Source organism: Erythrolamprus reginae, chromosome 7 (assembly GCF_031021105.1).
Source record: "Erythrolamprus reginae isolate rEryReg1 chromosome 7, rEryReg1.hap1, whole genome shotgun sequence".
Classification (NCBI taxonomy): domain Eukaryota; kingdom Metazoa; phylum Chordata; class Lepidosauria; order Squamata; family Dipsadidae; genus Erythrolamprus; species Erythrolamprus reginae.
In genome coordinates, this window is record NC_091956.1 from 86,158,141 (window position 1) to 86,182,777 (window position 24,637).

The following is a 24,637-nucleotide window of genomic DNA, read 5'->3' on the forward strand; positions in this document are numbered from 1 at the left end:
TTTGGAGAGAGTAACAATGAAAGAGCTTGCAGTAAGAGCTGGGAACATCATTCGCACCTGGAAAGAGACATTCGGAGTGAGTAGAGCAATGGGGAAAAAACTGCAAACACTTAGGGCTTGGAAAACATTCTTTGCAGAGACTAACAATGAAAGAGCCTGCAAGATAAGAGCTGGAAAGATCATTTGCAGCTAGTTAGGGGTTTAAAAAAAAGCTACATTCAGAGTATAAGATGCACCCAAATTATCAGCCTCTTTTAGGGAGAAAAGGGTGTGTCTTATACTCTGAAAAATGTGGTAAATTTCTGAACGACGATCTGACAACCCCAAACCCTGGAGGCATATTATCAACTGTCTATGACTGCATATGGCCTGCAACCTGGACACATCCAATTTAGAGTTTTGTCCACACCTATGTACGAAAAGGAGACAGATTTAAAATAGTTTTGTGCCTATTTCTGACATGCATTTTATTTATAAACCACAACTAGTTTTATAGATCGTGTGACTTAGTTGTTAAATAATCAATCATTTGTACAACACACAAAGTCATAAACAAAATAACTGCAAGGGGATGGAAACTTTGCCCAGGATGGTCCAAAAACTCGTGCAATGTTATGTTCTTATGCATTTTTTATTATCCATTTTTAAATAGCTTGATCCACTGCCAAACCATCAGTGAGCATCACTCTATTCCCTGTAATGCTTTAAAATGAACCATTCAGATCAATTGTCTCCATCGTTTCTGGTTGTTTATTATTATTATTTTACTTCAGCTGATTAATGTGAGACCAGAATAGCTATATTCTCTGCCAACGGCATAATATAAGTTAATAACACTTGAATATCACTTTACTGTTATACAGCTACAGTAAATTTTCTTCGATCCAGCTCATGACTGATAGAGCAATCGCCCTCAAGTTAGAAGTCTTTTCACGTCCTGCTCAAAAAACAGAAAGGCTATTTTCATAGACAGCCAGAGATCTTATGGTCAGTTGATGATATCCTAAAGAAATCCAGGAGAGTGGTGGGTTTTGGAATCCCACCACTGTTGTGGAACTACCAACCCAGTTAATAGACAAGCACTATCCCTAGATAGCAACTAGAGGTATAACAAGGAGGAAGAGGGAGATTGTGATCCTGCTGTATAGAGCACTGGTGAGACCCCATTTGAAATAATACTGTGTCCAGTTCCGGAGACCTCACCTACAAAAAGATATTGACAAAATTGAATGGGTCCAAAGACGGGCTACAAAAACGGTGGAAAATCTTAAGCATAAAACGTATCAGGAAAGACTCCATGAACTCAATCTGTATTGTCTGGAGGACAGAAGGGAAAGTGGGGACATGATTGAAACATTTAAATATGTCAAATGGTTAAATAAGGTTTAGGAGGGAAGTGTTTTTAATAGGAAAGTGAACACAAGAACAAGGGGACACAATCTGAGGTTAGTTGGGGAAAGATTAGAAGTAACGTGAGAAAATATTATTTTACTGAAAGAGTAGTAGATGCTTGGAACAAACTGCCTGCAGACGTGGTTGGTAAATCCACAGTCACTGAACTTAAACATGCCTGGGATAAACATATATCCATCCTAAGATAAAATACAGGAAACAGTATAAGGGCAGACTAGAAGGACCATGAGGTTTTTTTCCTGCCATCAATCTTCTATGTTTCTATGTTTCCAGGAAATCTCTGTTGGGAGAATTGGTGCTAGAGTTATGGTTGGGGGTCACCACAACATGAGGAACTGTATTAAGGAATTGTGGCATTAGAAAGGTTGAGAACCACTATTCTAGACCCAGAATGTCAATAGTCATTCAGATTATGACCTATACAATGGAAAATAATATTTAGAATTTACTGGACTCCATTATGTTTAGAATAGATTGTACAGAATGAATTTTCTACAATACGGAAAATAGCTTTTTGTTGGAGATGGAATGGGGCTAATGCTTCTTTAAAAGATGTGTTTCTACAATGTCCTATACTTATGCAGCGTTGAAAGAAATTATTGGATTATATAAATTCCAAAATATTCCAAGCAACAATATTCCTTTCAACTTTATATCTAGTACATAAAATTTGACAACTGGACAATGTAAATAGATTTTCTCTGCTCTTACTTTGGCTTAAATACTGATATCACAGCATTGAAAAGATAAGTGTATAGATTACTTTATTCAATGGATTGAAGACTTGAATGCACTTATGAGCAGAATTCCTTATAGATATAGACTTTGTATAGACAAGAATAATGGGCCTCATTTATGCAGAACACATTAGTTTAAAAAAGGCTGTCATATAAATGTATTAGAATATGTATTGCCTTAGACATATATATCCTGTTTCTCCCCAAATAAGGCATCCCCTGATAATAAACCCAATAAGACTTTTGAGTCCTGGGCAATAAGGCCAAGTGCTTATTTCAGGGTTCAAATATATATATATAAGGCAGTGTCTTGTTTTTGGAAAAACGTGGTAGCTTTGTAATTGCATTGCAGTTTTTATTGTATTTCTTTTGCATTTTCGTTGAGCTCTTTTTCTGTATACTGTACATCTCCATCACTTTTATCCTTGTGTTTAAAAGCAATAAAATTTGGATACTTTTTAAAAGCCTCGTTCATCGGTAAGTATCACATAGCAACAGATTACACACTGCAGAGTAAACCTGATGATTTTTGAGGAGCATGTTAAAAGTTGCAAACTATCAGCCTAGAGATTATCCAGTCGTGGTATTTGTCTATTTGGTATTTGTCTTTGTTTTTAAACCAAATTACGGATTTGGGGAATTCTGTGCCACTCAGACTCAGCCTGATTGGAGCCATTCCTAAGCACTGGAAGCAAGCGTGTGTATATTTACATAACATTTAAAGTACCTTGAACATTCCTCCCCATTGTAAAATACACAGAGGGGGAAAGGGGTCAGTATGGGCCAGAAAGCAGAACGTTTAAAAAGTCAGCAGACAGTGGCCATAGCAATACATGTATCATCAGAGGAATTTTGGCTTGAAGATAGCCGGAATTAAGAACTGCAGCCATCCAAGCATAAAGATAAAACCTATTTTCCCATCGATATCACTCTTTCTGCAGCAAAGATTTCATCAAAGGCAACAGTCCACAAAGCAATATCCACCAACAGATTAAGAAAACAATGCATTGCTAAGTACAGTGGCAAAATTATATTTTTGCTACTTTCAATTCAGTAAAATTATCTTGTGTCAAAGCAGAGAGGGGGAAGAATAGCTCAAATATTACCCAGGCAAAGTTGTATTTAATACACAAAGGTCAATTGTCCTTTCCTGTATGTTCAAGAGTATTCCGTAAATATTTATTTACTGTACTATAAGTCAATCTATAATTAAAACAGGCAGTCCATTTCACTTTATAGCAGCAAAGAAACTATTGGGGGGAAGATAGGTATTCCCTCAATGGAAATTATTAAGGACCACAATGGTAGACGTTATAACCAAAATTGAGTTATAATTAAAACCGAGTGATAAGACCCCTGCTTTCCATGTGTTCATCCATCAGCTGGTAACAACCTCCATTCCTTCAACAGCAATATTCAGATGTAAGAAGAGAAAGAGGACTGGAAAGAGACTAACGAAGACTTTCAAAAAGCCATAGGCAACCTACAAATACATATAGAAAGTCCTCAACTTATAACCAGAGTTGGCACCAGAATTTCAACGGTTACATTCTAGTTGCCAGTTGCCCAAATGTCATCACATGGGGATGGAAAAGTGCTGAAATCCAATTGTTTTTTACTATCAGTACTGTGGGCGTGGCTTGGTGGGTGTGGCAGGGGAAGGATATTGCAAAATCCCCATTCCTACCCCACTCTGGGCCCAGGCAGAGGTGGTGTTTGCTGCTTCTCCGAACTACTAGTCAGAACCTGCTGGGTTTCTCCTCTGGGACGCAGTTGTAAGCATGAAGATTGGCCACAAGTCCCTTTTTCAGTCCTATTGTACTTCGAATGGTAGTTACATGTGTGAAATAAAGATATGATACTGATCTTCTAAATTTTGTACTGGGTTTACCTTTGTTTGCTAAGTATAATCACCCACAGTCTTCTCTTTAGACCAGGAGTGTCAAGCTCAACACTTGGGGGCCAAATCTGGGCTTCAGGGTGCTTAGATGTGTCCCATGGGCCCACCCTAGAAACAGCGAAGGACCGGCCCTTGGTGCCTCTGCCAGCGAAGGACCGGCCCTTGGTGCCTGGCCCTCCCGAGCTCCTTTTTCACTGGCAGAGGGCTGCAGGAGGCCATTGTGGCTGAAAATGAAGCCCAGGCAGGCCGTGTGTGGCCTCCCCAAGCTCCGTTTTCGCTGACAGAGAGCAGCAGAAGGTCATCACAGCTGAAAAAGGAGTCCATGCAAGCCATGTGCAGCCTCTTCAAGCTCTGTTTTTGCCCACAGAGTGCTGCAGGAAACTGTTGTGGTCAAAAATAGAGCCTGGGAATGCCTTGTGGCTAAAAACGGAGCCCAGGAAAAAGACCCTCGATGAGTGACATCAAACTGACCACCCACACCCACATCCCAAGGTCAAACATAACCATGGTGTGGCCCTCAATGAAATCGAGTTTGACAAACAACCCTGCTCTAGACAAAAAAATATTAATACGTTCAAAATGATGGAGCAGACCAGCCTTTTCCAACCTGATCTCCTCTGTATCTGTTCAACTCTTTATTTATTTAATTGGACTTATATGTTGCCCTTCTCCGAAGACTCAGGACACATTCCAAGTTACCAAACATTCGTTGCTCTTGTTGGCTTAGAAGTCACAAAGATGCATTTCAACAGATCCGGCAAGTACCAGGCGAGGGAAGAATAACGTAGTCGTGAATCATAATTACTTCCATGTGGTTGGTTCCCTAATTACTGGCTACAAATTTGATCTTTTCAATCATGCTGGCTGGGGAATTATAGGAATTGAAGACAGCGTGCCTAAAAGTTGCCAGGGTTGAGAAGTCTTGAGCTGCATTTATTCATAGGAGGCAGGGGTGGGCTCTAATTTACCTCCCCTGCCTCGCTTTGTGGGCATTTTGCACACACTTGCACAATCAGGGGGGGGGGCAGAAACAAGATGGCGACCGTATACACAGTGCTGGAAAACCCGGCTTCTGGGCATGCTCAGAAGAAAAACAAAATTAAAAATAAATTCAGGGGGGAAATTTAATTTTTTTTAAAGAGCCAAAGCCAGGTGACTGCACAGACAGTGCTGGAAACTCTGTACATGTTCAGAAGAAAAGCAAAATTTTTTATAAAAATGGTAAAAAAAATGTTTTTTTAATAAAAAATCTAAAACAAGATGGAAATCACATGCACAGGGCTGGAAACTTGGCTTTTGCGCAAGCTCAGAGGATTTTTTTTAAAAAAATTGAAACAATTTAACAATCAAACAACCCCCACAAAAACTAAAACTCCGGAGAGGGGTGGCATACAAATCCAATCAGTAAGTAAGTAAGTAAGTAAGTAAGTAAGTAAGTAAGTAAGTAAGTAAGTAAGTAAGTAAGTAAGTAAGTAAGTAAATAAATAAATAAATAAATAAAACAAGATGTTGACCATGTGCTCAATGCTGGAAACTCACCTTCTGTGCATGCTCAGTGGAAAAAAGAATAGATTTTTTTTAAAGATGGGGGCACACTGATTGAACCAAGTCATGGAAGTCATTGTGACATCACCATCGGGTCGCTACTGGTTCATGCCCGCTGGTCTGAACTGAGAGGAACCCACTCCCGATATGAGGGATTTTTTTTTTGTTCTAACAGACAAAAAATACCTGGATTGGTCACCGATTGTAATAAAGATTCTCGGCTTGACAAAAAGCCTCCAAACTCAAGCATGATGTGCAAACGCGGGACCAATGCGCCAAAGGCTTCAATGCGTAATTGGTTCAGCACATCCAGCTGCTGGAACTCGGAGGCCAGAGAAATTGCTTCAGGAGCCCATCAATCAGAGATTGCACATGACGGCTGCATCACGCTGCTCACCCAGGTCAAGGCTAAGGAACTGATAGCAGACAAGCCCAAGAAAATTAGGTGTCAGAGTAATTACTGTTGGGACGGCAATAAATAGAAGCTGCTGCCCGCAACACCTGGCCAGTTCCTCAAATGGCCTCCGCATAGCCTACAATTCTCTGCTCATCACTGCCACATGTTGGACTGAATTGAAGGAAGGGATGGAGGACAGCAGAGGTGTCACACTCGCCATGACACATTGACGTCACGTGCAGAGTTGGGTTGCCATTACGCTGCTACTGGTGACTGCGCGAGCAGCTACGGTTCTAAAGGGCGAGTACAAGTGCCCTAGAGTGCCTTTTGTCCCCTGTCCTATTGCTCTCCTATATCTCCTATCCCTTTCTTCTATTCCTATATCTCTTCTTCTATTCTTTCATTGATATGTTTTATTCCTCTATCTCTTCTTCTATTCTTTCATTGATATGTTCTATTCCTATATCTCTTCTTCTATTCTTTCATTGATATGTTTTATTCCTCTATCTCTTCTTCTATTCTTTCATTGATATGTCCTATTCCTATATCTTCTCTTCTCTTCTTTCTTAGATATATTTCACTATGAGTATCTCCTCTATAACCTTCATCATGTATTCTACTATGTGTATATAGATATATACCCACTAAGACCCTCATTGGGTATTGGACAAAATAAAAATAAATAAATAAATAAAATAAATAAAGGAAAGCGATCGCATGTGGGACAAAAGAAGCGATACAAACCGTAATGGGCTACCAATTTTTGTACCACCACACTGTGGGCGTGGCTTATTTTGTGGGTGTGGCTTGATGGTTTGGCCAGCCTATCATAGCTGTTGCCCGGGGGGGTGGCCGCTACGCATGCTACAGCTACTAGGAGCTCCAGGCGAGAGCTGAGTGACGGGTGAGGACCCAAGGTGAATGAGCTGCCCTAAAAGCTGCCCTAAAAGGAGACGACATGTCCTTACACCAGAGGTGTTACTCCTCCCTAAGCACCCCATACACCATCACAAAAATACCCCCCATACAATAAATGTTGTTGTATCTATGCTGGTCTGTTCTTGCCTATTGCAGCCCACTACACAATATTTTTCATTAAACATTTCAATGCACAATGATCCCGCAGCAAATTGAAGCGCGAACCTGTGTCGATGGAGACATTGCTCGGGCCCAGTGTTTCATTGGTAGTCTACCCCTTCATCCAAAGGGGGAGTATAAAAACACAAACCTAAATAGGGTCTTGTCAAGAGCCCGGCAGGGTTGAGGAGATAATAGCAGTGCAAACACTAGTTTCTCCCTTTCAGTAAATTGATGGTTTTAGACTCCTGACATCTCTGAGAAGCAGCAAACATCACCAGGGCACATATCTGGAGAGCCTTCTCCTCAGAGACAACTTCATCACTCAGATTAAATTCCTCAAGATCTGAAGATTGCAGGGGCCTTAAATAATCAACCTCACAGGAAATGAATCAAGATCTTTTAACATTGATCAGATATGTCAAGCACAATCAGGCAAAAATACAAACAGCTGGAGTAGATTTTATCATTGTTCAGTAATTGGATTCTGTCTAATACTATCGAAGAGCCATGCGTTCTTGGGTTAAACTTTGGAAAACTTAGACGTAGAAAAACTTTATTGTCACTTTCAACGTACACTAATTGGCATACATTAAAATGAAATTTCTTTGAATACAGCTCTCAAAGGAATACCACCTACACTACATAAACATGACAAAATAAATAGATAGATACGAAATTATGCTTATACCCACACATATGATATAAAACAGAGAAACAGAAGAGCTTATTTTATTTTTTTAAATATATCTTTATTAGATTTTCACATTTTACATATCACAGTATTTGTTTGTTTGTTTGTTTATTTGTTTGTTTGTTTGTTTGTTGATTGATTGATTGATTGATTGATTGATTGGATTTGTATGCCACCCCTCTCCGTAGACTCGGGGCGGCTAATAACAATAATAAAAACAGCATGTCAATCCAACAACTAAAAAACCCTTATTTTAAAACCAATCATACCTACAAACAAACATACCATGCATAGAATTGTAAAGGTCTAGGGGGAAAGAGTATCTCAGTTCCCCCATGCCTGACGGCAGAGCTGGGTTTTAAGGAGCTTACGAAAGGCGAGGAGGGTAGGGACAATTCTAATCTCCGGGGGGAGTTGGTTCCAGAGGGCCAGGGCCGCCACAGAGAAGGCTCTTCCCCTGGGCCCCGCCAAACAACATTGTTTAGTTGACGGGACCCGGAGAAGGCCAACTCTGTGGGACCTAACTGGTCGCTGGGATTCGTGCAGCAGAAGGCGGTCCCTGAGATAATCTGGTCTGGTGCCATGGAGGGCTTTATAGGTCATAACCAACACTTTGAATTGTGACCGGAAACTGATTGGCAGCCAGTGCAGGCCGTGGAGTATTGACGAGACATGGGCAGATCTAGGGAAGCCCATGATTGCTCTTGCAGCCACGTTCTGCACGATCTGGAGTTGCAGTGATGCTATACCCATTCTCCTTCAGCCCCAAAATTCAAAACTCAGCAATCGGCGAGAAAAATCTTAAGCGCCCATCGCAGCAGCGTTCATGCCCTTAGCATTCAAGTAGCGTATTACAGCGCCCACTTCGCACCTGGAGGGCAACAGAATGAGGACGCTCATCTCTAACCTTCACCACAATGCCAGTCAATGATCTACTGACCCCTGGCACTGGTCGTTCTCTTCTGCTGGCTTCCCGCTACACAATACTAATACCAACTTCCCCCGCGAACATTCCCCGCGAGAGCTATTTTTCTTTCAATGTGCAACCAAGATTTAATTAATAAACAGATCGTTTTTCTTTTAGAAATGGATTTACATTTTTGGCAGAAGGACCCATCCCAAAATTGTGTGTAATAATTCCAAATAAATTTAAAGACTATTTTTGGGCTGTTACAAAAGTGCATAGCATCTGTTCTCTTGCAAAGGAAAAAAAATAATCGCGTTTTGATTACTAAAGTTCTAAAACATTCCAATTTCCCGCATGGCCCCCGTATACACAAAAAAGGTACCAGGGAGGCCAAATAACATATGGGCTCCCTGAAATTGAAATGGCAAAGCTGAATAAAAAAGACAGATACAAAGGCCTTGTGGGCAACAGCAGTGTCTGTCATCTGGCTTTTATACTAATAAATGGAACAGGAGCAGCAGTGGGTGGCTCCCGGTTTGCGAGCGCACACACGAACCCAGTAGTAACGGATTTTACAACCCCCTACTGAACAGAAGATATCCAGGGAGCATCATATTGACAAAAACAAAAATAGAAACAGCTTGTTATATTAAGAAGAAAGCAAAAAACCAAACATTAAGAGACTGGATGGCATTACCCTTCACCATATTCAAGTTAAAAAGAGAAAAAAAACATTTCTTTCTGTTTGTTTGTTTGTTTGTTTGTTTATTGATTGATTGATTGATTTGATTTGTATGCCGCCCCCCTCCGTAGACTCAGGGCAGCTAACAACAGTAACAAAAAACAGCATGTAAATCCAATACTAAAACAACTAAAAAACCCTTATTGTAAAACCGAACATCCATACATACAAACATACCATGCGTAAATTGTAAGGCCTAGGGGGAAAGAATATCTCAGTTCCCCCATGCCTGACGGCAGAGGTGGGTTTTAAGGAGCTTACGAAAGGTGAGGAGGGTGTGGGCAATTCTAATCTCCGGGGGGACTTGGTTCCAGAGGGCCGGGGCCGCCACAGAGAAGGCTTTTCCCCTGGGCCCCGCCAAATGACATTGTTTTGTTGACGGGACCCAGAGGAGACCAACTCTGTGGGACCCAACTGGTCGCTGGGATTCATGCGGCAGAAAGCGGTCTCGCAGGTATCCTGGTCCGGTGCCATGAAGGGCTTTATAGGTGATGACCAACACTTTGAATTGTGAGCGGAAACTGATCGGCAACCAATGCAGACTGCGGAGTGTTGGTGTTACATGGGCATTATGGGTAGAACTAATACTTACCATACTTTTGGGAGTATAGGATACACCTTTTTACCCTTCAAAAGAGGGTGAAAACTTGGGCGCATCTCATACACCAAATGCAGCCCCACCAGCCCCGCTCTTTGGTCTCTGCTTGCCAGCAATAGCCATTGTATTTAGACTTATATACCGCTTCATCCTGCTTTTACAGTCCTCTCTAAGCAGTTTAAAGAATCAGCAAATTGCCCCCCAAAAAATCTGGGTCCTCATTTGACCCACCTGGGAAGGATGGAAGGCTGAGTCAACCTTGACCTGATGGTGAGATTTGAACCGCTGAACCACAGCTAGCAGTCTGGTGAAGTAGTTTGCAACGCTGCACTCTAACCACTGTGCCACCCTAGCAAACAGCGGCAGAGCCTGGTTAGCAAAAGCCACTGATTATCGGCCTCCCAACATTCAACTGATGGGTTGAATTTGCCCCCAAGCCCATATGCTAAAATGAAAGTGAAACTAAAGCTGCACAGAGGCAAATTGCTGGAGGGAGATGCAAAGGGCCACTTCTCTTGGTCGGCAAACCACTCCCACTTGGTCACATGACCTTTAAGCCAGCCCCTACGAGACTAGACTTTCAATCCTGGGCCTAGAAAGCTTAGAACTATGACGCCTTAAACACGATCTAAGTATTGCCCACAAGATCATATGCTGCAATGTCCTGTCTGTCGGCAACTACTTCAGCTTCAACCGCAACAACACAAGAGCACGCAACAAATTCAAGCTTAATATTAACCACTCCAAACTTGACTGTAAAAAATACGACTTTAGTAATCGGGTTGTCGAAGAGTGGAACTCAATACCGGACTCTGTAGTGTCACCCCCTAACCCCCAACACTTTACCCTTAGACTATCCATGGTTGACCTCTCCAGATTCCTAAGAGGTCAGTAAGGGGCGTACATAAGCGCACAAGAGTGCCTTCCATCCCCTGTCCTATAGTCTCTCCTATATCTCGTATTTCTTCTCTACTATATCTCTATAACCTTCATTGTGTATCATTGCGTATTGGACAAAATAAAATAAATAAATAAATAAAACTGAATTTGCGTAAAGAAACACTCAGAAGGGGGAAAAGGGAAGCTTTTCAAGTCCAATTTCTTCACCTGTAATGGACATTTATCTAAGTGCCGGTATTGAGTGATACAACACCCCATCTCTCACATTCACAATAATTGGATGTTCGGTACTTAGAAACATGAAAGTGCAAAAAGGATATTGAGTTAAACAAAGAAGCGAAGAAAGGCTGCCCTTTGTGAACACATCCTCAAATCCTCCATTAAAGCATCACAGGGAGAAGGAAATGAAATAACGCAGCCAAACGACAAAGGGATTGATCAGGTAGGAGATTGCGTCACCTAAGCTTGGATGAAAGGAAGCAGGGTCTACGGGGCAGGTGACATTGTCCTCAGTTCAGTTTTGATTCAAGATGCTCCAAATCATTTATTTCTGAAGTAGAAAATATACATTACAAGTAGTGTAACTTTGTTATTTGTTGCATGCAACCGTTAAAGAAAAAAAATCTCACCCCTTCACAGAAAATTGAAAGGGGTGAAAGATTGAGTAGATGCTCCTCAAACACTCAAAAGGAAAATAAAACTAAGAATGCCACTTCCTATATTCAGCGACTAGTAATAAAAATGTTTGGCTACACTTTCGAAGGAAGGTTTAGCTGTTTATGGAATTCTTGGAAAATGCGAGAAAGCTCACAAGGCTTCGAGATGGAACTAAAACAGGGGTAAAACTTTGCTGTAGAAGTCATTGCTCTTAGCTCGCACGATCAGTGGTTGCAATCCAACAGTTTCTGAAGAGTGACACTTGCTTTATTCCCTGTCTGTCTGTCTGTCTATCTATCTTCTATCTATATCTATCTTCTATCTATTTTTTATTTATTTATTCATTTGTCCAATACACAAATACATAGGAAGAAAAATAGACATGTGATAATATAAAAGAGGGTGAAAGTGAACTTAGAGGAGAGGAGATATGAAAGGAAGAGAATATATAAGATAGGTGAAGGAAAGGAAAGATAATTGGACAGGGGACGAAAGGCACACCAGTGCACTTATGTCCGCCCCTTACTGGCCTCTTAGGAATCTATCTATCTATCTATCTATCTATCTATCTATCTATCTATCTATCTATCTATCTATCTACCTACCTACCTACCTACCTACCTACCTATCTTCTATCTATCTATCTACCTATCTACCTACCTACCTATCTTCTATCTATCTATCTATCTATCTATCTATCTATCTATCTATCTACCGTATCTTCTCTCTCTCTCTCAGACAAACATGTATAGGATGGTAGTAGTCTGTATAATCATAACATAACTAAAAGTAACAATAAAAGACAAACGATAAGACAATAGGCACAGTGGTGCGTTTATGTACACCCCTTACAGACCTATTAGAAACGGGGAGAGGTGGACTGCAGACAGTCTAAAGTTAAAGTTTTTGGGGTTTGGGGAAGAAACCACAGAGTCAGGTGGTGCATTCCAGGCTTTGATCACTGTTGCTGAAGTTGCATTTTCTGCAGTCGAGTTTGGAGTGGTTTACATTGAGTTTGAATCTACAGTATTACGTACTCGTGTATTGCTGTGGTTGAAGCTGAAGTAGTCATTAGCAGGAAAGACATTTTGGTATATGGTTTTATGAACTACATTTAGATCAGATTGGAGGTGATGTAATTGTAAATTGTCTAATCCCAGTATTTCAAGTCTGGTGGAATAAGGTATTTTGTTGCGAGCAGAAGAGCAAAGGACTCGTCTTGTGAAATATTTCTGGACTCTCTCAATTGTGTTGATGTCTGATATGCAATGCGGGTTCCAGACAAGTGAGTTGTATTCCAGAATTGGTCTAACAAATGTTTTTTAATTCAAAACATTTGCTAGACCAATTCAAAATTGATCAGAACAGTTCAAAAATCTGATATTAATTTAAATATCTGAAAACCTAAGCATCTGTGAAGTGACTTCAAACCAAATAAAATGTCACAAAGGTCTATTAAACAAACTCACTTCTATTTTAGAATACTATATATTAGATTCACATGTCAATGTAGAGGCGAGTCACAGGCGTTCAGCACCTTCATTGCTTATTAGCTGGAACCACAAAATAAGCCACACCCACAGTAAAAAATTTGGCTGCCCATTACTGCATCCATCCATCCATCTACCTCTCTATCTGCATTGATTGGGGCCGAAAAGGCAGGTATATATATATGTATTGTCTGCATGTCACCACAATCACAAGGAGTAGAAGCAACTGAATAGCTCCATTTGTTCAGAGTGTCTCTGGCTGTTGTTGTACCTATGCACAGTCTATTCAGCAATTTCCATTCTTCCCAGCTTTTATCACACCTGCGTGCCAGCTCCTCTGTTGGTTCCACCTGGGTTGGCTGTGATGATCCTTCGCACAACAGGCTTTTAATGGTGTCAGAGAAGTGGATTGTTTTAAGTCATAGCTAAATTATCACACACATTTCCGCTACTAATGGAAGGAAAAATCTTGATTACTATTTTAAAACAGGATGGCTGAAATTCCTGGTTTTGGAATACAGATATAACACCCACATATAATTGGAGCAGAAGGAAAAGTCTTTTTCTTTGGCAGCAACAAACAGCACACAACAAGAAATAATGATGTGCGGTTTTCATTTACACCCTGGCCAACCATGGAGAGATCAAATAACCTCTAGCAGGCACAGATGACATGCAAAAATGTCTTCTCTTTCCCATCTTCTATCCCAAGGACACGGAGTCTCGCCCCAACATAATACATTTTTTAAAAAAATTAGGCCTGCGTTTGTGTACGTAAACGTTTATCCTTTTTCCACGGCTTTTAAAATAATGATAAAAAGGAAAGGAAAAAAAAGAACACAAAAAATAACATCATAGAAATATACAAGGGAAAAGAAATAATACATAGAAAATGCTGTTTTGAAAAGATGAACAAATAAAAAAAGAAAAATATATCATGTGAACACTAAATAGCTTAAATTCTATTATTCTACATTTCTCCACCTCTACCTCTACATCTATCTATCTATCCATCCATCCATCCATCCATCCATCCATCCATCCATCCACCTATCTATCTCTATCTATCTATCTATCTATCTATCTATCTATCTATCTCTATCTATCTATCTATCTATCTATCTATCTACCTATCTATCTCTATCTATCTATCTATCTATCTCTATCTATCTATCTATCTATCTATCTATCTCTATCTATCTATCTATCTATATCTACCTATCTATCTACCTATCTACCTATCTATCTGATATTAAATGGCATTAAAAGGGCATAACCTAATCCTGAAAAAATGCCAGAGATTAAAAAGAAATGGTGACTATACTTTCCCTGCCTTCTATGGATGTAAAGACCCTTCAGGAGAAAGGATATTAATATGCAACCTCCTTTTCTGTTTCTGAACATTAAAAAGCCTGAAGAGGATTTCCCTGTTATTTCTTTTTACTGCAACGCTAATTTAATTTCTCCTAAAATCTGTCAATCAAGATTTCCACTCATCTTAAAATTCTCTGACTAACTCAGAGTAGTAGGGAGTCGATTCTTTTTTTTCTTCTTCCAACAAAGGGAGGGGCATTGAATAGAAATGGACAGGCTGTGGTTATTCTATCTGTGGCACCAAAGTCCCCTCACCATGAGTTTTGAGCGTGACTAACTTTATTAGATACATGGGGAATAACGGTATTGTAATTAAATGTAAACTTTGGAGTCAGACCCATTCATTTTTCTGAAGCATAATCCCTGGTCAGGTATGGCTTTCAGATTCCTCCCCACCCATCCACCCCCCAAAAGCTCTGCATTCCTGCTTCAGAACAAGCGTGAAGGACCAAGGATAATTTGTGTCAATCATTTATTCAAAATAGGAAGGACTTGATCAACTGGAGAATCGACCCAGAGCTTTCTCTGTTTCTAATGCACCTTTGAAGGAGACTATTTGTAGCTCAGGCTTGAAATGAAGGATCTTTGGTTCTCTCTAAGGTGATTGCTTTCCATAGGTTCACCATCATTGATGTAGCGTATAGAGGCAGAAGGCCAGCAGAGCCCATTCCTGAACACCAAGTAGCCGCTGTCAGAAACAGGAGGAAAAAAAACCCCTTCATTTTGCAACACTAGGAGAGACTTAACCTTAGTTTCAACTGGGAAATTAAGCATCACAGATCAAGCCAAGTCAAAAACCACTAGAGACTCCCTGGAAGCATGGCCCTCAGACCGATCAGACATCAACAGACACATAGAGATAAACAACAGCTACGTATCATTCAAAAGTTCAACCAACAAGCCAAAAAATGGCCCTCTGGAATCAACTCCTTCCCCCACCTCCCCATCTTCTGCAAGAGTTTAAAGACCTATGTCTGCTGGCCGGCTTGGGCCATCGAGTCCATTACTGTCAGACTTTCTACTAAATCTGCACTTCTATTCTACTAGTTTTTCTCATCATTCCTATCATCCTTTTTCTCCCAGTTAGGATTGTATGACTGTAAATTGTTGCTTGTATCCTAAGATTTTTTTATTAATATTGATTATGTCTTCATTGCTTATTTGACCCCTATGACAACCATTGTGTCGTACCGCATGATTCTTGACAAATGTCTCTTTTTCTTTTATGTCCACTGAGAGCATCTGCACCAAGACAAATTCCTTGTGTGTCCAATCACACTTGGCCAATAAAATTCTATTCTATTCTATTCTATTCTAGTCTATTCTATTCTATTCTATTCTAGTCTAGTCTATTCTATTCTACTCTACTCTACTCTACTCTACTCTATTCTATTCTATTCTATTCTAGTCTAGTCTAGTCCAGTCTATTCTCCCAGCTGGTGAATGGATGTATGGGTTTGATTGACTGAATGTGAGTGATTGGCTTTTTTGTTTTTTAAGAAATGGGTTTTTTTAGTATGTTTTAATTTTAGATTCCTATCTGTTATGTATCCACTTTGGTTGTGAGCCACCCTGAGAGTGAGGAATAGGGCGGCATAGAAATCTAATAAATACATAAATAAATTAAAAAAAGAAAATCCAAAGTTCAAGGCTGAACGTGGCATTACAGACTCTCTCTCTCTCTTGTTCCTTCCCTAGTGGATTCCATCTGGTTCTTCATACTCCCAGGGTTACCAACCAACACAAGAGCTCCTGCTTCGGAATGTGGAAATGACCTAAAAAAAAACCCCGAGCTCTCTGTTTTTGCTCGCTGAACATTAAGCTTGACCTTGCGCTTAGAGGCAGAGGGTCTGTCATCTTCACCTGCCTTTTTTTTATACGCGGCATAGAAAACCATGTGGGAAAAACAACTACAAGATAAACATTCAACAAGGAGAAGTGACTGGAATGAGAAAAAAGGAGCAGGTGGGCTACAGGGGACCCTCGTCTCTCCTTTTGACCTTCAGCAAACTCAACACTCTGCTCTTAGCTCTGTGTGTGCTCAAATTTTGCTCCCTTGGTTGTTGCATATTGTGGGAAGGGATTTTTTTAAAAATAAATAAATAAATTTGGCCTAAGAAGCCACTTATTACGTATGTACACATATGGCATATATACATAGAATTAAAGAGTATATTTTGGATGCTCAGTAATAGTAGGGAAATCATATCTCTTTGAGGCGAGGACAGGCCAGGCACCCTCACCCTAACCCACGTGACATGAGTGATGTCAAGCTGGCCACCTTTAAGCCAGTCACATGACTTTTAAGCCATTACCACCACCGCCCCCGTCGGATGATTGTTAAGCCACTCCCACCTAGTCACATGGCTGGCAAGCCACACCCACAAAGCAAGCCAGGCCCACAGTGTGGTAGTGAAATTTTTTGTAGCCCTTCACTGCTTCCAATGCTGTTGCTTCATAAAATGAATCTAATCCCTCCATGTACATGCGCTCTGGTTATGAATAGCATTTTTCCAGAAAGATTGATCAAACACTTTCCTCTCAGCCTTTTAAGTGCGTAATAAAATGTTTTCCTTTGCTTCAATCTGCTGCCTGTTTTCCAGATGTTACTGAACAACATCTCAGCAATTATCACATCATGGCCCAGGGTGAAAGAGGGTGTGGTTTTGCAACATCTGGAAAGCTATAAGACCCCCTTCTTTAAACTACATCTTTAGAATATTTTTTTTTCACTTTTGCTCTAAGATGGAAAAGCTTTTTTGTTCTGTAGCAGTTTTGGTCCTGGTTTTTGAAAGATCAGAGTCTTATTATATGTTTAAGCCTCTATGCCAGTGGGGCCAAGCTATGGCACGGATGCCACAGGTAGCACGCAGAGCCATATCTGTTGGCACGCAAACCATTGCCATAGCTCAGCTCCAATGTGCATGTGTGCACCAGCCAGCTGATTTTGGGCTTGCATACAGGCTCTGGGAGGGCCTTTTTGGCTTCCAGAGAGTCCACAGGATGGGGGAGGCATTTTAACCCTCCCCTGGCTCCAGAAGAGCTGGAACTAGATTCTAAAATGAACTACGTTGTTCTGTGCACCGGTAAGACTTACTCTTGAATAGCCTGAGAGTGTGGCAGAGAGTAGTCAGCAGTGCTACTGACGAGTAAACCTCCTCCTGAGTAACCACTCATGCCTGCTAGAGGCCCTACAAATCCTAGCATCAAGAAAAGGCTTCTCCTCTTCTCCTGAGTTATTCATCTCAGAAGGTGCGGAAGGACACCACATCTCCTTCAGTGTCCATTTTGGGTGCCAGGAACACAGGATGCCTGTACTGCACCTCCACTGTCTCTGCGTCCTCCTGGTCCATGACTAATTGTGCAGGACGCGAATGAGCCACAACAGATAAGATTATACAACAAGATTCTCATTTTTCAAAGAAACAATAATCCAAAATAATAATAAAAGATGACTGTGAAAATATTGACTGACCCCTCGCATCCTGGACACAAACTGTTTCAACCCCTACCTCAAAACGTCACTACAGAGCCCTGCATACCAAGACAAGTAGACACAAGAACAGTTTTTTCCCCAAACGCCATCACTCTGCTCCACAAATAATTCCCTCAACACTGTCAAACTTTTTTACTAAATCCGCACACCTATTTCTACTAGTTTCTTTTTCATCATTCCTATCACCCGTTTCCTCCCACTTAGGGCTATATGACTGTAACATGTTGCTTGTATCCTAAGATTTTTTATTAATATTGATTGTTTCTTCATTGCTTATTTGACCCCATGACAATCATTAAGTGTTGTATGTCATGATTCTTGACAAATGTCTCTTTTTCTTTTATGTCCGCTGAAAGCATCTGCACCAAGACAAATTCCTTGTACGTCCAATCACACTTGGCCAATAAAATTCTATTCTATTCTATTCTATACTATACTATTCTATTCTATTCTATTCTAAAGAATTCTATATCTATATCCAAACTAGGAAGGAAAGATAGGATGAAGATGTCGGGACTAAAACCCTTTTTTTTTTAAATAACAAAAATGATTTCTGAATCTCTGCCTTCTGAACAAAAAATACATATTTTATAAATGATTAATTCCCCCACCACTCAATTTCTACTTTTTAAGCGACAGTTTTTAAAATGGGAGGAAAGCAACCCATCTCTGTGAGACTTCCCTTGACTCCATAGTTACAATTTTGATTAATGTGGATTTTAATTAGAGTTCTCCCATATCATATCTAATCGAATCCTTAGGCTGCAGCTCAGTTCTCTATACACCTTGTTTTAGACAAAGTTTTTTTCTTTTCTGTTTTTTACTCAAAACTACCTTGGCAAAAGGCTCTTTTCCCCCCCTCATTTATCCATGAAATAACCAGAACTGTGTGGGTTTTCCCCAAGTCTCCAGCTTCATTTTGATTTATGTAATTTATGTAATGATCACATTAATTTCTATTTAACAGATCCATTAGAAGTTTTAAATTATTTTAATTAAAATTCAGCTGAACTCAGGCAGTTGTTCTCCATTAACTCCTAACAGATGTCTTCCATGGACTTTCCCGCTAATGGATTTTCTACACAAATTAGACGAGATGGAAGTATGTATTTTGCCAAACTATGGGCCCTGTAAAACCTGCTTTGGCCGTAAAAGACAAGCTTTTCACACGAGGACATCTGGCAAAGCGCAGCTTAATTAAACCATAGATGATGTACATTTATTCACAAGACGATTCCCAATACCAGTGGCGATGGGCACATACTGTTTAAGGGCCATAAAGATCAGATTGGTTGGGAAGTACATGTCCCATCAAATTATTCCCCGAGAATGCGTGGACAGCTGAATTGAAGCCTGTGCTTTTTCTGAAACTGGAGAATCTCTTTTCTACTTTTCTATGTTTTTCAAGAAACTGAATAGACTTTTGAAACTGTATGAAGGGAAGGCATATAGCAGTGGTGGTGCACCTATGGTACGAGTGGCACAGGTGGCACACAGAGCCATATCTGCTGGCACGCGAGCTGTTGCCCCAGCTCAGTTCCAATGTACATGTGTGGGCCAGAAAGCTGACTTCGGGCTCACATGGAGGCTCTGAGAGGGCATTTTTGGCTTCCACAAAGCCTCCGGGGGGATTAGCCTTCTGCTGCACAAATCCCAGCGACCAGTTAGGTCCCACAGAGTGGGTCTTCTCCGGGTTCCGTCAACCAAACAATGTCGCTTGGTGGGGCCCAGGGGAAGAGCCTTCTCTGTGGCGGCCCCGGCCCTCTGGAACCAACTCCCCCCAGAGATCAGAATTGCCCCCACCCTCCTTGCCATTCGTAAGCTTCTTAAAACCCACCTCTGCCACCAGGCATGGGGCAACTGAGACCCTCTTGCTCCTAGGCCTTTACAATTTTATGCATTGTATGTCTGTATGTATGTTTGGTTTTATAATAAGGGTTTTTAATTGTTTTTAGTATTGGATTGTTATATGCTGTTTTTATTACTGTTGTTAGCCGCCCCGAGTCTACGGAGAGGGGCGGCATACAAATCCAATTAATAATAATAATAATAATAATAATAATAATAATAATAATAATAATAATATTGGAAGGCTGCTATCATGTCTCCCCTGGTCCTTCTTTTCATGAAACCAGCCATGCCCAGTTCCCGCAACCGTTCATCATATGTTTCAGCCTCCAGCCCCCTCATCATCTTTTTCACGCACAACTTCTGGAGGCAAGTCATTCCACTGATTAATTGTTCCCAATTGTCAAGAAATTTCTTCTTAGTTCTAGGTTGTCTCTCTCCTTGTTAAGCTTCTATCTACTCCTTCTTGCCCTCCTTCGCAAGACATTTGTATGCCTCACCTACCTCGGACTTTGCAACAGGATAAATACTATCAGCAAGTATTCATCTTTTTGCATTCATCTTTTCAGAATTAAAAAAATGATTAGGGTCAATGAAGTTGCTTTTACTTTGTAACTACTATTAGAGTAGCCTTTTTCTTCTTCTGCTTTATGTGGATGGTGGAAGGAGATTTCCATTTTAAAATTGGCTCCTCGTGAACAGTATTTGCTTCTGAAAAGTCCAGGTGCCTCAAATGTCACATAATCAGCTGTCATTCAAGGAGATGATTATTGAGAAGGGAACCATGAAAAACCCTTGGCTTCCATATCATTTATGGCTTTAGAAAAGGTGGAGAAGGAAGAAGAAGAAGAAGAAGGGTAAAATCAAATAGCAACTGAAGAGGCTTTGGTCACCTATAAAAACCATAAATTAGCCTGAACTAATCTGACCACTTCTTTCATGATCACCGTCTTGAAAAACATCATTTCACAAAGAATTGGACTAGCACACATATCTATACATATCTAGGCATTTGTGCTCGACTCCGCTATCTTCCCCCTGTTTTAGAAACATACAAGACTGACGGCAGAAAAAGGCCTCACAGTCTTTCTAGTCTGCCCTTAGAAACTATTTCTTGTATTTTATTTATTTATTTTATTTATTTTTTTATTTTGTCAAACAATTATAGGGTGATAACTTGTACAAATAAAACACTAGATAAATAATGATAAAAAGTAACAAAAGAAGACAATAGGACAGGGACGGTAGGCACAGTGATGCACTTATGCACACCCCTTACAGACCTCTTAGAAAGGGGGAGAGGTCAACTGTAGATAGTCTAAGGTTAAAGGTTTTGGGGTAAGAGTAGAAACCACAGAGTCTGGTTGTGCATTCCAGGCATTGATTACTCTGTTGCTGAAGTCGTATTTTTTGCAGTCAAGTTTGGAGTGGTTGACATTTAGTTTAAATCAATTTCGTGCTCGTGTGTTGTTGCGGTTGAAGGTGAAGTAGTCACTAACAGGTAGGACATTTTGATATATAATTTTATGAACTATAATTAAGTTGGAACGGAAACGATGGAGTTGTAAGTTGTCTAATCAAAGAATTTCAAGTCTGGCGGAGTCAGGTATTTTGTTGTGAGAAGAGGAGTGAAGGACTCTTCTTGTGAAATATTTCTGGACTCTCTCAATTGTGTATTTTATCTTAGGATGGATCTGTGTTTATCCCAGGCAAGCTTAAATTCAGTTATTGTGGATTTACCGACCACGTCTGCTGGAAGTTTGTTCCAAGGATCTACTATATTTTCAGTAAAATAATATTTTCTCACGTTGCTTTTGATCTTTCCCCCAACTAACTTCAGATTGTGTCCCCTTGTTCTTGTGTTCACTTTCCTATTAAAAACACTTCCCCCCTGAACCTTATTTAACCCTTTAAACCCATATTTAAATGTTTCGATCATGTCCCCCCTTTTCCTTCTGTCCTCCAGACTAGACAGATGGAGTTCATGGAGTCTTTCCTGATCAGTTTTTTGATGAAAATTTCCCTGTGTACACAACATATCAATAGCCAATAATATTCCTGTCTCATGTCTATTTGAGAATCAGCACCTGCATGTTAAATGTGCAAGTGAGTGGTTGCATTTTCTGCTCAGGTATAACTTCCAGAGCAGATTTTATCATCTCAAGAGAGGCACTCCGCCCGTTCCTGTTGGTGGTCTACCTCGGGCTCCAATGTCTCTGCAACACCCCCAGCTCGCAGGGAAGGTTTATACACTCCAGTTTGCAAGCCTTGAGTTCGACACCCCTGCACCAATAGGTGTGTAGCACATTCCACATCAACCCACTGCCCTTGGGTGTGTAGGCTGGGAGAAATTAAAATAGCCATACTCCCGTCCGGAGGTCCAAGGTTAAAAACAAACACCCCCATTTCCACACACCCCAAGTTCTCTCTGCCTTCCTTTCTCGCGCACCCTCTTTGCGCTTACCAAAGGTTTGGCTTCATCTTCGTCTTTGAAATAGTAGAGCTGCTCCCCTTTGAGTACGAACCAGCGCGTGTGCCAAGTCTTCACGAAGCCTCCTTGCTTCCTCAGCCACCCACACTTAAGGGCAACGTGTCGGCCTGGGCTCAGCGGGGAGCTTTCTGCAGAGCCGTTGTGTTCTTCCATAATGAAATCAGCAGCCTCTGCTGGTTAGAGAAGAAGGGGGAAGGGGAAAGGAGGGGCGTTAGTTCAACTTCCAAAGGGGAGCCCCCCCCCCACCACGTTTGATTGCAATAGAGAAACAGCAAACAACTCCTGAACTAGTCAATTATGGACCTTTGCCACTAGAAGTAGATTCCATTTCTTGTTGTTGTTTTAACCGTTTACACTTGTCTTGGTGACTTTTATGGGCCCGTGGTCTCCTTGCTACCCTGTCCAGCACAGATTCTTTCAGTTGTTGGATGTTCACCTTTGGAATAGAATGGAATGGAATGGAATGGAATGGAATAGAATAGAATAGAATAGAATAGAATACTTTATTGGCCAAGTGTGATTGGACAAACAAGGAATTTGTCTTGGTGCAGATGCTCTCATTGTCCATAAAAGAAAAAGAGACATTTGTCAAGAATCATGTGGTACGACACTTAATGATGGTCATAGGGGTCAAATAAACAATCAGGAAGCAATCAATCTTAATAAAAAAGCAACAAGTTACAGTCATACTAAGTGGGAGGAAAAGGGTGATAGGAATGATGAGAAAAAACTAGTAGAAATAGAAGTGCAGATTTAGTAAAATGTCTGACAGTGTTGAGGGAATTATTTGTTTAGCAGAGTGAGGGCATTTGGGAAAAACTGTTCTTGTGTCTAGTTGTCTTGGTGTGCAGGGCTCTGTAGCGACGTTTTGAGGGTCGGAGTTGAAACAGTTTGTGTCCAGGATGCGAGGGGTCAGTCAATATTTTCCCTGCCCTCTTTTTGACTCGTGCAGTATACAGGTTCCCAATGGAAGGCAGGTTGGCAGAAATAGACTAGACTAGACTAGAATAATAGAATAGAATAGAATAGAATAGAATAGAATAGAATAGAATAGATAAGTTTGGCTTAAACCACAAGTTGAGAAATCCTGCTCTACATAATATTATATATTATATTATTATTAATATATGAATCAGAATAGACTAGACTAGACTAGACTAGTTGAAAGGGACCTTGGAAACTTTGCTTTAGAGAATAATTCAAACCCCTGTTCCTTGTGGCAGCCTCTCAAATACTAGAATCCTGCTATGGCCTCACGCCTAGTTCTTCTTGCCTCTAGAGTAGCCATAGACCCAGTTCCTGCAACTGTTCTTCATATATTTTTCTCTCCAGGCCCCAGTGATACTGGTTGTCCTTTCCTCTCATGGCTCAAGCATAGAAATCTATAATCCAATTAAAGCCACGGCAGTTCACAGAAACTCTCAAGATAAATGGCAAAGGTGAGGACACCTGGCAACATACATCAAAGAGCAATTCTGGCTACTCTGGTCACTGAGCTCTTCCTTGTGAACCCAGAGCAGAGAACTTGAAATTACAACAGATCAAGTTATTTACATTCTGGGAACATAGGACTAAAAGAACGTTTCCTTTTATTCCAAAAAATTCACATCTGCTCATTTTATTGCCCTAAATTATTTCCTAACATTTCATTTCTTACAATCTACATTGCGATAGTATTTGATTTATGTTGGGCTTTCATGCCTTATTTATCTGGTGTTATGATTACTATTTACTTTTTGGGTTTTATGGGATGAATGATTATGAATGGTTTAAATTATTTTAGGATTTTTAGGGTTTTAATGATATTAATTGGATTAGATGTACCGCTATGTTTTTTATATATGTTGTGAGCCGCCCCGAGTCCTTGGAGAGGGGAGGAATACAAATCCAATTAATAAATGAATAAATTTATCTGCCCAACTCACACACCAACTCCAAGTGGGGTACAACATTAACAATCCACAGAATTGTATTGGCTTTGGATGGGGTTCCCAAGCCCACTAATAAAACCATGTTTTCAGGACCTTATGGAAAACCAATGAGTTGGAAGTCAATCTTATATTTAAGGGAATGATGTTCCAAAGGAAAGGACCCACCACAGAGAAGGCCCTTTTCCTAGGCCCTAAAATATGTACGTCCTTGATACTTGGATCCACAACTTACTCTGCCCTCCTATTTTAGTGGGCCAGATAGATATATTGTTCTTATTATGCTATAATATTGGAAACAAAACATTTCAAAATATTTACTGTCATCTCCATTAACCAGAGTAAAAGTAATCTATTCTTTTGATGTACCTCAAAGCAGCATGGGAATTTTAGGTTTGAATGTGACACAGCAAAGTTCTACGAACTTTTTAATTATATCTTTC

At 40.4% G+C, this 24,637-nt stretch overlaps 1 protein-coding gene across 2 annotated transcripts in view; it reads right to left on the minus strand.

Moving 5' to 3' along the window:
• ARHGAP24 (Rho GTPase activating protein 24) overlaps positions 1-24,637 on the minus strand; it is a 220,674-nt gene that overhangs the window by 149,612 nt on the left and 46,425 nt on the right. The window contains exon 2 of one of the 2 annotated variants that reach the window (XM_070758057.1): positions 22,240-22,436. In XM_070758057.1, the coding sequence (XP_070614158.1) occupies positions 22,240-22,419 (180 nt within the window). In that variant the 5' untranslated portion in view covers positions 22,420-22,436. Of the gene's footprint in view, positions 1-22,239; positions 22,440-24,637 lie in introns of both variants that reach the window. The other variant, XM_070758058.1, reaches the window with a different exon arrangement.